Raw genomic sequence first — 18,743 nt, 5'->3', positions numbered from 1 at the left:
ACATCGAGTCTAAATCATCGTTTGGTGTAATAATATTAAAATAAATCCCGTACGTTTCGTAGGTAATGTTACTGTTAGTAAGAATACTTTAACCATAGGGACGGATGATGTACAGTTGAACAGCACTCAGTGTCATAAATTGTTTGCTGTTTTGGTGAACAGCCTTGTCAAGCTTCTGTACATGGGCGGTTGTATTTGTTTAAGTAATTCGTTATTTACTCAGGGTTTGGTGTATCGTAAACATCATATAAATGTCGTGTTCTCGTCCCATTCATTTAGTCATCACCACAGAGAAACCATATCTGTTATTTAGTCATGACTTTCTGTGTGATTTTTCTTCTTTTATCGGTCATCATTCCAGGTATGTAGTCCGCAGTTGGTTGTTGAGTAATATAAATAACAGTTTAAGTTGTTGAGTAATATAAATAACATTTTAATTACAAATCACTCGAATTTTCGCTATGTATTATCTTGACATTTCATTTTATAGTCGGTGACTCGTTTAATTATTCAATCATAATTATTTGAATGTGATTTTGTAGTTGCTGAGTCGTTTGACTGTACAGGACGCCATGACGGATTGTATGAAGTTGGATGTCACGTGTTTACCAGGTGCACATCGGGAACTGCGGCGACGGTAGAGTGTCATCCACCGGAAGTAGTTAATATTGACACGGGTAGTTGTGACAGGCAAGTATCCCGCTAACATTACTAAATCGTTCTGTCATTTCTTCCTTTTTTTTCCTTTTTTCCCCCATAAAATGTTAAATAACGTAACATTCTTCAAATACAGCAACAATATCGGAAAGCGAAAGTTATAGGAAATATCCCAAATCTATGTGATTAAATACATCATAGTTGAGTTTTAAACTGATCGTATACAGATGTACATGTACTCGTTGGCGACATCACCTGCCAAGTACAGTAGAAAGGTCATGTCTCCGGAGGTGATCGCCTTTGGTAGTACTGTCTGATGGTGAGGCGTATAGATAGTATACATCACAGCCTCAATATGTATGGTTACCATGGGAGTCTGATAAAACTGGTTGGTTAATCTAACGATTCCGTGATTGATTGGTATTATGAATATGTCACCTATGCATATAGTTACAATGTATTGAAAACGTAGCGGGAAATAAAACATCCTGGCAGTGTTGGGCCTGGGTTGGCTTATGGTTGGCCTATTGTTAAAGTTATGTTTACTATTTAGGCAATATATGGACGATGCTGAGTTAAAATGATGCAACAACAACAGAGAATTACAATTTCATAGCGGCTTTCAACTGATATGTCATGTCGCGGATGCATTGTGGTTTAAAATACTGACTGGCTAGCAAGGTTTTATGCTTTATCGGGAAAAAGTACTATGTTTTTTAAGAGATAAGGCAAAAGTTCCATTTGATCACATCTTACGACTATATTATAATTAATTCATTGATTGTAACTATGGTTATCTAATGTAATTAAAGTGACATCACGTTTAATGAACATTAAAAGATAGATAGTGTGGAGATATCGATACAGTAATACCCAGTATAACGTCTTTATTTCCTCAGTGCCCTAAATGTTAAAGAGCCGTGTGGTACATACCGTGACTGTGATGGTAAGGACGACGGGAAATACCCGGATATTGAACGGAACTGCCAGTATTACTTCACATGTGCTTACGGAAGGTTCATGGGCCATAACCCGTGTCCTACAGGTAAATATAGAACGGAACTGCCAGTATTACTTCACATGTGCTTACGGAAGGTTCATGGGCCATAACCCGTGTCCTACAGGTAAATATTGAACGGAACTGTCAGTATTACTTCACATGCGCTAATGGAAGGTTCATGGGCCATAACCCGTGTCCTACAGGTAAATATAGACTTTTGTTGTAGAGCGGTAATTATTTAAGGTGTATTCAACCCACACCACAATCAAACCTGTCTGTGAAGGTCACTGTGTCCTTTATAGACAGGTCGCCATTGTAAACTATGTATAATAACAACTTTGAGCGGTAGTTATATTATAGACTTTTGCAGTAATGGACAAGATAATTTAAGATTGAAATAATAATTAGTTTTTGCTGCTGTTGCCGTAGAATGTGTCATTCTGTACTTTATGTTTTAATATTGATGGAACAGTAAAGCCCATGACTACAGCCATGTTTATCACTGTTATGGTCGCAGATTCAATTTGAAAATACATGTATTCATTTTCATATAGTTGTAGACAAGTTAACACCTGAAAGATTAATTTTTTACCTTATTGATTTCCAGGTCTTATATTCAACAAGGATTTACAAGTTTGTGACTGGTTTCAGAACGTGCACAGCCCCTGTGGCATTCGACCAAGTTCTCCCTAACCTGTGGTGCCGAGTCAAATTCTACTTAACTGTGGAATCAGGCTAAATTCTCCTTAACCTGTGGTGCCAAGTCAAATTTTACGTATCTGGGACGTCAGGCTAAATTCTCCTTAACCTGTGATACCAAGTCAAATTCTACGTATCTGGGACGTCAGGCTAAATTCTCCCTAACCTGTGATACCAAGTCAAATTTTACGTATCTGGGACGTCAGGCTAAATTCTCCTGAACCTGTGGTGCTAATTCCAAATCAGAAAATTGTCGTAATCAAATATCTCATCTATGTAAATATCCTTATTGTAACCTTACTAGTGTCGAATTCCTCTTTATAAAATTATGCAATCAACATGAACGTTTTCTTCACACATTAAAATCTAATTGTATTAAACTATTATTGTTTTAATTTGAAATAAAATGTTATTTAACTCCTAGCTTTGTTAGTATATTATGCTACGTGTCTCACTGAGTTCCACACGCAAAATAAACAATCTATTTCGTGTCAGTATGGATGGAATAACTAAACTGATGTTTGGCCACTTTTATAGATGTATGTAGCATTATGATGTTATGACTTTTACAACTACGTAAAATTAAAAAATTGATTCAATCCAACTAGGTCAATGTTCGTATCTCCAGTGGCTGCTTACAGAACAAATGTTCATACCATAACATATATTTTTTCTGACTGGACATAAGTGTCGTTAGGTCTGTATCATAACTCCAACCACACCACATACCAATTATCTGACTGGACATCTGTATTGTTAGGTCTGTATCACAACTCCAACCACACCACATACCAATTATCTGACTGGACAAAGGTGTTGTTAGGTCTGTATCACAACTCCAACCATACCACATACCAATTATCTGACTGGACATAGGTATTGTTAGGTCTGTATCACAACTCCAACCACACCACATACCAATTATCTGACTGGACATCTGTATTGTTAGTTCTGTATCACAACTCCAACCACACCACATACCAATTATCTGACTGGACATAGGTATTGTTAGGTCTGTATCACAACTCCAACCACACCGCATACCAATTATCTGACCGGACATAGGTATTGTTAGGTCTGTATCACAACTCCAACCACACCGCATACCAATTATCTGACATAAGTGTCGTTAGGTCTGTATCACAACTCCAACCATACCACATACCAATTATCTGACTGGACATAGGTATTGTTAGGTCTGTATCACAACTCCAACCACACCACATACCAATTATCTGACTGGACATATGTATTGTTAGGTCTGTATCACAACTCCAACCACACCACATACCAATTATCTTACTGGACATAAGTGTCGTTAGGTCTGTATCACAACTCCAACCACACCACATACCAATTATCTGACTGGACATAAGTGTCGTTAGGTCTGTATCACAACTCCAACCTCATCACATACCAATTATCTGACTGGACATAGGTATTGTTAGGTCTGTATCACAACTCCAACCACACCACATACCAATTATCTGACTGGACATATGTATTGTTAGGTCTGTATCACAACTCCAACCACACCACATACCAATTATCTGACTGGACATAAGTGTCGTTAGGTCTGTATCACAACTCCAACCACACCACATACCAATTATCTGACTGGACATAGGTATTGTTAGGTCTGTATCACAACTCCAACCACACCACATACCAATTATCTGACTGGACATACATGTAGGTATTGTTAGGTCTGTATCACAACTCCAACCACACCACATACCAATTATCTGACTGGACATAGGTATTGTTAGGTCTGTATCACAACTCCAACCACACCACATACCAATTATCTGACTGGACATAGGTATTGTTAGGTCTGTATCACAACTCCAACCACACCACATACCAATTATCTGACTGGACATAGGTATTGTTAGGTCTGTATCACAACTCCAACCACACCACATACCAATTCTCTGACCGGACTTTCCTTTCGTTATATCTATATAACAACAATACAGCCAAATCAGGCACCACGTGCCGAACTCTAACACTGTCGTGTACCCGATATGGAATGGTCGTATCAAGATGATCACAGAAGGTCGGTATGCACTTTCTGCTACAAAATCACTTATTTATAAGTGCACTCTGACCGAGACAAGTATAAAGTTGTTCAAAGTCAGAAATAGCTAACATTTATATTACAACACATATATCGCTGTTTAGTTCAAAAATAACTGAGAATTTCGCAAAGTTGGGCGAACGGCATCGAGGCGTGATTTGCTGTGAGGTTTTAGTCATATTGAATAACCAAAACACCCTAATTTGTATCTTCATTGTCAGAAAGACTCCCCAATGTCATCCGCTTATAAGCAATATGATGGTTTTGTTCATCAATATTTACATATAAAGGAAAGGATTGTGCTTACTTTACGGATTAGTCTTCCAAAATTTAAGGCAAGGTCAGCAGAATTACGGATTAAATTGAGAAAACGGATGCATTTTGTTAACGGATTGGTCCTAAATCATGACTACTATGGAAATTCGTGTTTGGTTTATATTGAACCTATTTGATTGCCTTCTATGTCTAGTTATAAGGATAAATAGTTTCAAGCTGAAGAAAAAGGCTGTAAAGGCCACAGAGCGCCATTTATGACTTCGTTATTGCAGCCATGGGGACAGCGACACATCACTGGCAGTTCCAGGCTGCTCCAAGTACAGCATTACACAGTTGGTAATGGAGAACGTCGGGAAGTAGTATTTCTTGTTTTAACCTAAACGGCGAGTGAATTTAGTAATGAGTGCAGTAAAAATTTGAAGTATTTCGATTTGAAGAAATGTCTGTGAAATGCAACATCTGCTTAACTGACACCTGCTATACCACATCAGATATTGTCTCAACGCTCTACCCATATCTAGAGTCGGATTACTGGTACAAGATAAGGTCTTACGTATGTTTGGACAATAATGCTACTGTTAATGACGGGATGTACCGTGGTAATAATATAACCAGCCACGAGACATAATCATTATATATTGCTGAGCCAGACGACGACGGTTTGTTAATTGACACGAAACATGGTACCGAGGGATATATCTATGATTTGTATGAGTTTGGTCACTTTGGTACCAGGTAAATCTTTAGATTTCTGTTTTTAAGATAAAAAAAAAAACAAAAACAAAAAAACTTACATCGAGGAATCCAGATATAATACTCGTATCCAGCGTTCGCTTCCAGTAGCGCTAAAACCTATATATTTAAATAGCCTTGCTTTGGCAATTTAGCGATTGAACCCAGTTAAATGGTGCTACACCACCGTCAAATTATATATGACGGACTGAAAACAAGAAAAGGCTGTTACAAATGTTTACCAAACGTTGCATACTGTTGGCGTTCTTTATTACCAACCACCAAAGACGCGGTGGTTTTACGGCGCCGTTATTATTCCGTAATCCATAGGTGTCATCCTACGTATTTAGGGACAATCTATATACGCTGGAGGCGATGTATTATCTTTTAACAAATCACCATGTTGGTCTGTGCCATTTATGACTAAATGTTCGTTTCAATGGAGGCATTTGATATTTTTTACCAATAATTTTCCTTGTGACTGTATTATCTTCCTAATAATTTTTCCTTAGGGATATTTAGTTTAGTCAATTTCATAAGATTTAATTATTTTTTTCTTTGTGAAACAATATGAATATATTGATGTTTTCACAATCAAGACCATGATGCAAGTTTCACATTGGGCGTTGTTTATTTACAGTTGTGTTGTCTCTGAATTGTACCGGTAAACAGGACGGCGTGTACGACCAGGGTTGTCGATCGTACACCAAGTGTGACAATGGGACGGCTGTAGTTATGTTTTGTATAACTAGGACCGCGTACAACAGGGACACATTCACATGTGATGAGTAGGACATGTTTTAACCATTTTCCCCCAACATTTGTTCCTGAATTGATTTACGAACCAAATCGTTAATGGTTTCTTTTCTCTGTGCGTTAAAGCGACTATGACCAGTTATTTTTCACTTCATCCTTGTTTAAAATTTGACTCCAACGGTCATGTGTGTGCCTATAACTTTCCTTTGAATAAAAAATATGAAAAAATAACATTACAACGGAAACCCGTATATATGCATTATTCCATGCACACGATTGTAATACGACGCTGTTACGTCATCGTTGATTGTTTCAGTGCGTTCAATGTACCACCTTCCTGTGTAATTGTTTCAGTGCGTTCAATGTACCACCTACCTGTGTAATTGTTTCAGTGCGTTCAATGTACAACCTACCTGTGAAATTGTTTCAGTGCGTTCAATGTACCACCTACCTGTGTAATTGTTTCAGTGCGTTCAATGTACCACCTCCCTGTGTAATTGTTTCAGTGCGTTCAATGTACCACCTACCTGTGTAATTGTTTCAGTGCGTTCAATGTACCACCTCCCTGTGTAATTGTTTCAGTGCGTTCAATGTACCACCTCCTTGCGGTACGTACCGGGAGTGTTCAGCACTTGACGATGGAACCTACCCTGATATTGACATGATGTGTACGTCATACTATACCTGTAACAGAGGGCAGTTCTTCGGGCATTCATTGTGTCCCGCAGGTAAGATTCAGAGTCTTTCTACATCTCTGTGTCCCACAGGTAAGGTTCCGAGTCTTTCTACATCTGTGTCCCTCATAAAAAGCCCCTTGTTCAATCTCTGTGTTTCGCAGGCAAGACTTCGAGAGAGAAGGTTTCTTTTTATTTTAAATTATCTGTGATACTCCAAAAGGTAAGCTATTGAGACATTATCTGTGTCAAGCAGGTTAAGAATCTGAGTCTTCTTCAGAAATTCTCCCATAATTACATTCCGAAAGAAAAAAGGATTCTGTGTTCCACATGTAAGAGTCAACAAAAGTCCCGACTTCGAGAGAGAATTTCTTCGGACAGTCTGTGTGCCCTGCAGGTAAAAAGTCACGTCTTTGGGCATTCTTTATGTCTCAGAGTTAAGGCTCCTGTAGTTACCTTACAGGGAAATATATCGTTGTATGAAGCGCACAATTTATTGCATAAAATTATGTCACAAGAATTTGTTTAGTTCGGTGTTTGATCAACCATAGTGTCCTTTTAAGGTCGGCTATCCCGCATTAGGGAATATTGAGGACATAGCAGCATTTTATACAGAAAGGCGGCTTAATAACGCTTTCCAAAAGCATTTTGTAAGATATTTGTAAGCATGTGTTCGACTCATTTCAGGTTTGTCTGATTTCAGACGTGTTTGGTGCTTGTTGATATGCCTAGTGCTTTAGTTCATTCATTCATTTTATTGACTTTACGTTTTACAGCTCATCAGTACATATAACATATAATACAATACAATAAATTTGCGGTCACTGCAGTATAGCAGTGAAGTAACAATGTACTATAGAGAATGGACAAATCTGTGAAATAATTAAACTTTATATCAATTTTCCCTTAATTGTGTGGCTTCATATACATACCTACATAACATTGTTAAATCTTTAAAGTTTGTTGTACTAATTAATTGGATCATCTTAAATACTGATGGTCTTTTCAAGTACATAATAAGTCTTAATGCATCTTGATCTTAAGGCTTGAAAGTTCGGAAAAATTAAGAGAAGGTGATATTCATCTTCTATGTCACCAGAGTGGCAAACTTTACACAAACGCTCATTTCTTGCATTATTTTGATATGGACCAGTTTCAATGTACATAGTACATGTATGTAGTCTCCATCGTAATCCTCATTCTGAGAATGTGACTGAACCCAGATTTGACCTAGATCCAGAAAACGCTCACGATTTAGGAACGTCTGGTGTTGTTCTCCATGTTTTCCCATGTAAACCTGTATTTTTGTTCAACTTTTGCTTGAATTGGTTGTTTTTGCTGTCAAAAACCTAATGTATTTCACACCATCTTATTAAGTACAATTGTTACAATACCTTGTCACGGGATGTCGAATCACGTAACTTGTGACGGTTCAGAATTTCTTTATAATCATTCCAGCGTCATGTTTTTCTTTGAGTTTCTATGCTGACTGTTTGTTTTCATTTTTTATCTGTTTTATACGATAACAATTTTGTTTTATTCACAGGGTTAGTATTTAACCAAGGATTACAGGTGTGTGATTGGCGATTTAATGTTTCTAAGCCGTGTGGAACTCTGCCAGCGACTGATCTCGCCATGACTATCGACGAATACGTGACTGTATAATTAAATTAAATAGTGATATATTTTGATTCTCATTATTGTTAGAAAGCAAGACGTCATGCATGAAAAGTATATCGTATTTTTTTTACCGGTCATTAATGCAATCAGCGATCCACAGGGATAGCAATTGTCATACAGAAAAAGTATATTGTACCCGACAATGATGCCTCTTGAATTGATTTCTATAAAGACGTATATAAGTGATTTCTATGGCAAGCCAACTTAACATCTATTCAAGGAGCAATGTCGATCTTGTATTTCAGAAAGCAATGTATCAGATATCTTATATACTATATAAGATATCTCATATGCTATATAAGATATCTTATATAGAAAATTAAATAAGATATCTTATATGCGATATAAGATATCTCATATAATATATAAGATATATCATATGCTATATAAGATATCTCATATAATTCGATAAAATACAGAATCGACCTTGCTCCTTGAATAAATGTTAAGTTGGCTTGATTTCGTATTTCACCACTCTGTTATCCATGTTTAATATGTTTGAGAGGAGAATCGGTAATGAAAGCCGTGTAACAACATTATAGTGTAAAAGTATTGATATGACGAAAGATGATTCAGTGTACCCATACCATTGCAAGGGTCTGTGTTTGTGACTTGATCGAGAGAACAGGATGACGTATTTATGCTTTGTATGTACCACGTGATCTGTGCTTATCTCTGTATTGGTCACAAAGATAAATCGATACAGTGACACGTATTTAATGTTCACGAATAAAATATCATTTAATTAAAAATTGTATAGTTGTGTTTCAATGTATGTCGTGTCTAGGTATTGTTAAAATAGACAATGGCCCCAAAACATGTTCTACACACGACACTATGGCAGATCAATATAAAGACGACTTCATTCTTCGTTACTGTATCATAGCAATGAAATTATTGATTGCAAGAACGCTGTCAAAGTGTACACATTGTAATTTATCCTGGAAACTGTAGCTATTTGTACGATCTTGAAGTATTACATTGTATGTGGTAGCGAAAACGGACTTGCTAAACAGTGTAAGTAGTGGCACGTTTTCGTCCACAAACTAGTTACGTAGTATCTTTTATTAAAACCCTATCACTAAAGATCAGTAGACTTATCTGTACACAAATGTGTGCTACTCATTTTGTGTCAAAATTCTGTAGTCAATAGAAGGTTTTTGACATAAAATATGTACGAACAAATTGTGTATACAAAACATTGATTTGTCAACTCGTTTTTCGGCTATCGTAGCCTTCTACTTTGCTAAAAATAACAAAACACGAGTTCAAAAGATGTCGGTTGGAGAAGGCAATCAGAGGTATTTTTTGTCGACATCATGATAATTATAATAATAATGATAAATAATTTGGAGTTTTGTATGCTGCTATATCACAGGTACAATGTCGCCTCTCCAATTAGTATCTGGTTATTGAGTTTTGTATGCTGCTATATCACAGGTACAATGTCGCCTCTCCAATTAGTATCTGGTTATTGAGTTTTGTATGCCGCTATATCACAGGTACAATGTCGCCTCTCCAATTAGTATCTGGTTATTGAGTTTTGTATGCCACTATATCACAGGTACAATGTCGCCTCTCCAATTAGTATCTGGTTATTGAGTTTTGTATGCCACTATATCACAGGTACAATGTCGCCTCTCAAATTAATATCTGGTTATTGAGTTTTGTATGCTGCTATATCACAAGTACAATGTCGCCTCTCAAATTAATATCTGGTTATTGGGCCTTTAGCAACATGTCTTTCTCAGCTCCCTGGGGAGCCTACAGCTGGAACTGCCATTTAGGCGCTAACAACTTACAGACGGCTTTCCTAGCACTGTCCTACTACTTGCTCATTTGCAGCTGGTTCGACTAAAACAAAGGAGTGAACAGCGCCATTGCCGGGATTTGTGAAATACATATGTAGCGACCCTTCGGTCTCATAGTCTAGCGTCCTACCACTAGACCACCTTGTCGGGACTCGAACTAGCGACCCTTCGGTCACATAGCCTTGTGTCCTACCACTTGTCGGGACTCGAACTAGTGACCCTTCGGTCACATAGCCTAGCGTCCTACCACTTGTCGGGACTCGAACTAGCGACCCTTCGGTCACATAGCCTAGCGTCCTACCATTTGTCGGGACTCTAACTAGCGACCCTTCGGTCTCATAGCCTAGCGTCCTACCACTAGACCACATTGTCGGGACTCTAACTAGCGACCCTTCGGTCTCATAGCCTAGCGTCCTACCACTTGACCACCGTGCCTCCTCATTGAGAAGTATTCTAGTTCCTGGTGTGGAGATATGCGTGTTCACTGCTCGTTGATATGTTTTATAGTGTAGATATAATATCGTGATTAGAACAACTGCCTTATACTGTGTCAGTAAATCAACCATGTCGCTGGTGTCGGAATCTAATACAACAAAATGGCGAAGACTTCTCCCTTCGTGCCATGTTTCTAAGGTTGGGTATTCAACCATTCTGTCCCTATATATGTCACCTATATCTCCGTGTGGAACAATTATTGAGTATTTCCCTACAAACTCCACTAATCTTAGCTGCTCCTTTAACTGTGATTACCACCAATACAATGTACTGTTTTGAGTGAGATTATACCATTTTACATTTAATGTTTGTTTTATCTCCATCTTGGTTCCTCTCTACACCAAACGTAAAGTGTTAAATATTTTAATTTGTTTACAAATGTAAAAGAAACCAGCGAAACATCACCAGGTCCTACTCATGAAAAACGAAACCTCTTATATAAATCATTGACTCTAGATTACACAATTAAATCATCCAACTGTTGTTTACTGTACAGATGTGGTACATCCGAAAGTTACTGCTATAAATGTAGGGTTCGATAGTGTTAAAGTTAACATAGAATGGCCGAAATGTAATAAGTATGTCGTATACATAGGCCTAGTAACATTCTGTTGAGGATGAAGTCATCAGAAAAGGTAAAAAAGAAACATTACTAGTGTAGTAGAAATTATGTGATTTTAGCTTATATCCTTACCAGACAATGTATCCTAATTCTCTACATACTTCTTTGAAAGTGAAATGGGGATAATAAACTATGCAAAAAGTTTTTACCAGAATACCCAAATTTCAAACCCGAAAAGACAAAATGAGGAGATTTAAGGACAGAATGCATGTAACGGAGTTGATATAGACACTAGTACTCTAACATGACTGTTCACTTAGTATTGAATTTATTGAAGGCGAGTTTCACATGAAGGTGATAAACTGGAATAACAAATTAAACATTACGTCAACACGAATGTATATGTATTAAGATGCATGAAATCATTGCTTTTAATCCAACGGACCATGTGCTGTTTATTTTTAGTGGTCTTGGATACTTCATGATAGGTTTTAACCGGATAATGATTTAATAAGACAATACTCGCTTTGTCACGAGTCTGAACTGACACTCGACCGTGTCTGGATCTCCGACCATGTCATCTCGGTCATATTAAATGCTTCATTTTATTATACGCCTTGATAACGATAATCTACACAACAGTATGTAAAGGTCTATTTAACATTACTACATTTCATTCCGTAAACACGTAAATATCTATTTAACATTACTACATATCATTACATAAACAAGTAAAGAGGAAACAGTGGAAGTGTTTATATTGTCGAAAGATTTAATTTAAGATAATTACTATTTAACCGAGAAAATTAAAAACCCACCCCTGTACAAACGGTCAAGTCAGCCATCGATTATGAGACTGACAATATTCTCCGAAATACAAAAATTAGTAACAGGTAGTAACAGTCAGCTGACAAATGGAAGTATAATATATTTGTCGTGAAGTATAATATAATTGTGGTGAAGCATAATAGAATTGTTGTGAAGTATAATAGAGTTGTTGTGAAGTATAATAGAATTGTTGTGACGTATAATAGAATTGTGGTGAAGTATAATATAATTGTTGTGAAGTATAATAGAATTGTTGTGAAGTATAATAGAGTTGTTGTGAAGTATAATAGAATTGTCGTGAAGTATAATATAATTGTGGTGAAGCATAATAGAATTGTTGTGAAGTATAATAGAGTTGTTGTGAAGTATAATAGAATTGTTGTGAAGTATAATATAATTGTGGTGAAGTATAATAGAATTGTTGTGAAGTATAATAGAATTGTTGTGAAGTATAATAGAATTGTTGTGAAGTATAATAGAATTGTCGTGAAGTATAATAGAATTGTTGTGAAGTATAATAGAATTGTTGTGAAGTATAATAGAATTGTCGTGAAGTATAATAGAATTGTTGTGAAGTATAATAGAATTGTTGTGAAGTATAATAGAATTGTGAAGTATAATAGAATTGTTGTGAAGTATAATAGAATTGTTGTGAAGTATAATAGAATTGTTGTGAAGTATAATAAAATTGTTGAAGGTGCATTACACAAACTCTTGGCAGTAAAAGACAGCCAACGAATGGTTTTATGATGTTATACCTATGATGCGGCACTGAGACACATTCACCAGAAGGATTCCTTCCTTCTAGTTTGGTCAAAATCGGTTCGGGGCGTTAATCTTTGTTATACAATTAATACTGTACTGAAGAAACCAGCATTTAGTCCGAGTATACCAGCAATACAGTCATATGTCGGAACGAAAAACCGAATTTCTTAAGAAATGTTGCAAAAGATGTATCCACTGTAGTAAGTCAGGTGTCAGTATGTAGTTGTTGACGGTTTGTACTGAGTATATTTACACCACATGACATTTGTTGTTGTGGTCTGTACATGTGTCCTGAGCGGTGGTCAATATTCTCCGCGTGCTGTATCTAGTGTAAACACAATTCCTATCGGCCGAATTATTTTCTCGTGACGTCTAGCGGTTTCAGGTATGCATAATAATGTGATGTATACGAGAAAATAATTCGCCCTTTGGTAAAATGAGTAGCAAGACTTACCGGATTTAAGTATCAATTAATTTAATTCTACCTTTTGTGTGGCCGCCATCACTTTGGTAGTTTTGGAACTGCAAAACTTTTCATACGAGAATGCTTACATTATCTATTTAACATGATGACCTCAATTTTAACCATAGTTTTCCCGATAAGGCACTTTCTTATATAATTTCGTCCTCTTTTCTTGTTTTATTTATATTTACTAGCAACACGACAAAAACTGACAAATCGTAAAGCTGTTGTATTTCTTTTTATCACATCCAGTCAATTTAACGACATCATGGCGACCTCGACATTCGTTTGATGTACATCATAAGTTCACATTATCGGTAGTCGTTTTGTTCTTTTTAACCGGTGGCAATGACTGAACCTTCGACTTTGCAAGACACATTCTAGGAGTGCAGAGAGCGAAATTAAACATAAGTACTGGAGTATCAGGGATGCCCTGACACTTAAAATCTTCAGCACTGTTGTGTTCAGAACTCAATGTATTATTTTTTATTCGACACACATCGAAGTGGCATCCTCTCTATGCCATGGACTATAATAGGGATTTTGTCAAATATGTCGGGAACTAGCGATACCATACACTCATCACCTATCTGTCAAATAGCCACATAGATTCAGTAGTCGGTATTCTATAGCGACATTTGCCTACAACAGATCAGAATGTTGTCTGACAACAGAAACCTGTCGAAACTAGCCTACTATATGTGTTCTCAACACCAAACTAATGTAACCCCTTTATATAGTTACTTAAAATCCAATATTTCAACTTGCTGGATTCATATAGCCGTAAAATTGCGTTTCATCTGGACACCTGGTAAAAGACGATCTTCACATTATCCTCTTAAAGCATGTTCATTATTGTAAACATAAGGACAAAAGCTGGGATTTCGACACCCCAGGAATAACCAACGATATACAAGTTAATATCACTTTAGGATATAATTAGCAGTAAAGTAAGTGTCCAAAATCAACATTGTTTCGTTCTTCCTCGTCAGCAAGTGATGTGGACATTCAGACAGAGAAGTCAGGAAATTCTAAATGTTAAAATAAATCTTGGTAGGTATATTAACCCTTCGAAATAATGACTTTGGGTTTGTATGACGATGCGATGATTGTCACCTGACCCTGTTTATTGAAAAGTCTAAATTATACATTTAATGATATTGAAATATGACATAATCACTTTTTTATTTTACATAACCTCTGAAGAATCACTAAAAATTAATAATTATCGCTAGCTCTATTTTTTGAACTTTTATTTTCAAATTTTACGTTGAAAGTAATGAGCTAAAGTAGTATTGTAGCACTGTATGGTCACATTCAATGGTATATTAACTTTGACCTACATATGAAGTAAAATACTTCAGCTGCTATTTAAAGCTTCTTACCCAAAGTTTGATATTTTGTCTTTTATCAAATGCCGGGCTAGCGAAGTTTCGTGAATACCTCTAAGGATAGGTATACAATTCTACCCCAACATCAATGGTATGCAGTGCCTAAGGATTATACAACAGCCACCCTAGATATTAGCATCTATCAATTCAAATTCATAATTACATACAATAAAGTGAATTTGGACTCAGTGATGCTAAATGCCTCAGTATTCTTACAACAGACCGAAAGAAATGAAAAACATGACATGCGGATGAGCAGTACCCACCTGATTAAATAAATTATTATATTGAATTTATATAAACGTGATATTCAGGTTGAAGGAAACCAGTCTAAACTAAATTCTGGAGGATGGTATGCCCTAAAGGTAATATTTGCTGTCTTTCTATCCTCAATGCATATTATTCATAAGACGTAACCATATTTGCGGTCTTTCTTTTGTTTCTTTCTAAGGAACATTTTTTCTGTTAATGTCTCCATGAAGACGTGCACGCTTCTCCAACTTAAGCCTTTAGTTGTGCGTTGGCCATAGTGAGGAAGGCTTTTGGTTCAGTCCTCTATCCGAGATAAACCAAAGTCTATAAAAAAGTGCTTGTTCATGTCTGCTTGATGAGCAGAACTGACGGCAAGAACTGTTCGCCTGATCTCAGTTTACTGTTACCTGGTGGAGTGTCATTCTACCGTGTCCAAGTGTGGTGTTCGATTAGTGATGACACGTTATTAGTGATATATATTAAATGGCCTCATTGTGTGAATAGGACGTACAACATTACGAAAACAAACTAAAAGTACAAAAGGCATCAACAGTATCTTCCAACATAATAACAGAAACAATGATTGGGTGGTACAGCGAAAACAAGTGTCTTCCATCCAGGCGGCCGGGGTTCGATTCCCCAATCGGACGTGAAAAGTAATGGAGATCACTTGCCCGACCTCGTGAGTTTTCTCCAGATACTTCGGCTCCCCTACAGTAAGACATCTGGCATGCTTTTATCCAAAGTGATTTGTAAAATAAATGAAGTTTACAATTCAACGCTGAATAGTCAACAAAAATACTTATTTCACCATTCATGAAATGCTTAGGCCATACAATGTTAATATCCCGATAGGAAGTTAAGAAAATACAACAATCTAATAGATTGTTAAAGAAATCTAATAGATTGTTAAAAGAAATCTAATAGATTGTTAAAGAAATCTAATAGATTGTTAAAGAAATCTAATAGATTGTTAAAGAAATCTAATAGATTGTTAAAGATATCTAATAGATTGTTAAAGAAATCTAATAGATTGTTAAAAGAAATCTAATAGATTGTTAAAAGAAATCTAATAGATTGTTAAAGATATCCAATAGATTGTTAAAGAAATGTAATAGATTGTTAAAGAAATGTAATAGATTGTTAAAGAAATCTAATAGATTGTTAAAGAAATCTAATAGATTGTTAAAAGAAATCTAATAGATTGTTAAAGATATCTAATAGATTGTTAAATGAAATCTAATAGATTGTTAAATGAAATCTAATAGATTGTTAAAAGAAATCTAATAGATTGTTAAAGAAATCTAATAGATTGTTAAAGAAATCTAATAGATTGTTAAAAGAAATATAATAGATTGTTAAAGAAATCCAATAGATTGTTAAAGATATCTAATAGATTGTTAAAGATATCTAATAGATTGTTAAAGAAATCTAATAGATTGTTAAAAGAAATCTAATAGATTGTTAAATGAAATCTAATAGATTGTTAAAAGAATCTAATAGATTGTTCAACGAATCTAATAGATTGTTAAATGACATTCTAATAGATTGTTAAAGAAATCTAATAGATTGATTTAAAGAATCTAATAGATTGTTAACGAAATCTACTAGATTGATTAACGAAATCTAATAGATTGTTAAAGAAATTCTAATAGATTGTAAATGACATCTAATAGATTGTTAAAGCAAATCTAATAGATGTTAAAGAAATCTAATATATTGTTAAGAATTCTAATAGATGTTAAAGAAATATAATAGATTGTTAAAGGCCTCAATCTTAATAGTGTTAAAGAATATCTAATAGCTTGTTTTAAAAGAAAATTACAAATCAATAGCATTGTTTAAGAAATCTAATAGATTGTTTTAAAGAAATCTAATAGATGTTAATGACAATTCTAATAGATTGTTAACGAAATCTAATAGATTGTTAAGAATCTAATAGATTGTTAAAGAAATATCATCGATTGTTAAAGAAATCTTAATAGATTGTTAACGAAATCTAATAGATTGTAAATGACATCTAATAGATCGTTAAAGAAATCTAATAGATTGTTAAAAGAAATCAAATAGATTGTTAAAAGAAATCTAATAGATTGTTAAAGAAATCTAATAGATTGTTAAAGAAATCTAATAGATCGTTAAAGAAATCTAATAGATTGTTAAATGATATGAGTGATTAATGTATCCACACACAAACAATGAACAACTCGTCAACTATTGTTTATAGTAAAGCCAGCATCACAGAGGCCGACAAACGTGATCACGGAAATTCATTGATAATAGCATAACAATACATACACATAATAAATACATAACATTGGGAATGGATTAACCATTTGAATAATAAATATTTTAAATAAAAAGAACACCTATTACGTATATTCTGAGCTTGTAATAATATTAACCAGCGATGTAGCAGTTAAAGATAAGGGGAACAACATGGTCAGGAACTAATGAACCGATTGTTCTGGAAATTGACATGAGGAATCTTTTTGTGCCACCATTTGCTTTGTTGCAAAAACATAGTTTGCTTTTCCATTCTTATGTTCTTGAAATCTAGACGTTAAAAAGATATTCAAAACAGCGATTAATTTAAAATAACGATAAAACAGTTTCTCTGTAAATGGTTTGTGGTTACAGTGGGAATCCTATATAAGCTGAGAAGCTTTTTGATTGAAATAGGATAACTTTTCCTGCACTTCTAGATCATGATAAATATTAGATAATGACAGATTAAAAACATGAAAATAAAAGTTAAAAAAACATTATTGTGATTGTTCATTTTTCTTTTCTTTATCAGAGACTAAACAGTTGCTACAAAACTGTCATTCAAATATATGTAATGGTATATTACATATCCACAGTCAGCTCTATTCGTAGAGTTTTAGACCCCACCGTTTGTTGTTAACCCGCATGCCAGTTCTATTTTTTATTAATAGTATTTTACGTTATTACAGAAATCAAACAAGATCTAAATTTTACCAATCATTTATAGGGTTAGAGGATAGTATGTCCGCTGTCTTTAGTTTAAATTTTGATTCAGTCACTTTCATTTAATTTTCTCTTCTAGGTTCCAACTTTTTTCTCTGTCATAAATTGTATGAAGTAATGTTGTACTCGACATACATTTGTACTATTGTTTTTACTATTTAAAGGTCATATTAACTTATGTTTTGTGTAGTCTTTTAATGTAGTACGTATTGACTTATTATCTCAACTACGAAGTATCTCTTCGTGAGTCAGAAAGATCCTTATCGGAAAATAATGACGCAATTTATTTTTGATGACGCGAACTACTAAATATAAATTGTTGCCGCCTACACTTTCACAAAATCTAATCTTAAAGACGAAGATAATTTTTTATATTACTTTACATAACCTGTAACTAATCTTATCAGCATCTTATGCAAGGCTGGTAACTGTACATTATTCAACTAATTGATGGCCTTAAATGTAAACAACTCCAATTAGTAAACCCCAAACTAAACAGATACCACCCCATTAGATGAAGATACTGCCGGTCGGTCGGGGCGTGCTTTACACTGCCGGTAGCACCGGAGGTATGTTGAACATGACGCCCATGGGTCCTGAGGAATTATCCCAAGATATGAGAAGACCCGCG

General features: G+C 35.2%; 2 protein-coding genes across 2 annotated transcripts; both read left to right on the top strand.

The window, feature by feature from the left end:
- The first annotated feature begins 217 nt into the window (after window positions 1-217).
- On the top strand, window positions 218-2,771 carry LOC117333021 (chitin-binding domain protein cbd-1-like). Its single transcript, XM_033892134.1, has 4 exons — window positions 218-361; window positions 543-690; window positions 1,557-1,702; window positions 2,265-2,771. The coding sequence occupies exons 1-4, from the start codon at window positions 316-318 to the stop codon at window positions 2,348-2,350; spliced, it is 426 nt and encodes a 141-aa protein (XP_033748025.1). The 5' UTR covers window positions 218-315; the 3' UTR covers window positions 2,351-2,771.
- A 2,499-nt stretch (window positions 2,772-5,270) lies between these two features.
- LOC117333689 (chondroitin proteoglycan 2-like) lies at window positions 5,271-8,802 on the top strand. Its single transcript, XM_033893109.1, has 4 exons — window positions 5,271-5,447; window positions 6,085-6,232; window positions 6,783-6,928; window positions 8,421-8,802. Exons 1-4 carry the CDS (start codon window positions 5,393-5,395, stop codon window positions 8,537-8,539), a joined length of 468 nt encoding a protein of 155 aa, XP_033749000.1. The 5' UTR covers window positions 5,271-5,392; the 3' UTR covers window positions 8,540-8,802.
- The last annotated feature ends 9,941 nt before the right edge of the window (window positions 8,803-18,743 follow it).

This window comes from Pecten maximus, chromosome 8, assembly GCF_902652985.1.
Source record: "Pecten maximus chromosome 8, xPecMax1.1, whole genome shotgun sequence".
Classification (NCBI taxonomy): Eukaryota; Metazoa; Mollusca; class Bivalvia; order Pectinida; family Pectinidae; genus Pecten; species Pecten maximus.
This window is presented reverse-complemented; position numbering and strand designations above follow the sequence as displayed.

What these genes read in the sequence shown, in the direction of transcription:
- LOC117333021 (XM_033892134.1), top strand. Translation starts at nt 316, where the DNA reads ATGACTTTCTGTGTGATTTTTCTTCTTTTATCGGTCATCATTCCAG. An exon ending in GACACGGGTAGTTGTGACAG is followed by an intron (nt 691 to 1,556) that starts GCAAGTATCCCG and finishes TTATTTCCTCAG; the next exon opens with TGCCCTAAATGTTAAAGAGC. An exon ending in CCATAACCCGTGTCCTACAG is followed by an intron (nt 1,703 to 2,264) that starts GTAAATATAGAA and finishes ATTGATTTCCAG; the next exon opens with GTCTTATATTCAACAAGGAT.
- LOC117333689 (XM_033893109.1), top strand. Translation starts at nt 5,393, where the DNA reads ATGGTACCGAGGGATATATCTATGATTTGTATGAGTTTGGTCACTTTG. An exon ending in TTTGGTCACTTTGGTACCAG is followed by an intron (nt 5,448 to 6,084) that starts GTAAATCTTTAG and finishes GTTTATTTACAG; the next exon opens with TTGTGTTGTCTCTGAATTGT. An exon ending in GACACATTCACATGTGATGA is followed by an intron (nt 6,233 to 6,782) that starts GTAGGACATGTT and finishes TAATTGTTTCAG; the next exon opens with TGCGTTCAATGTACCACCTC.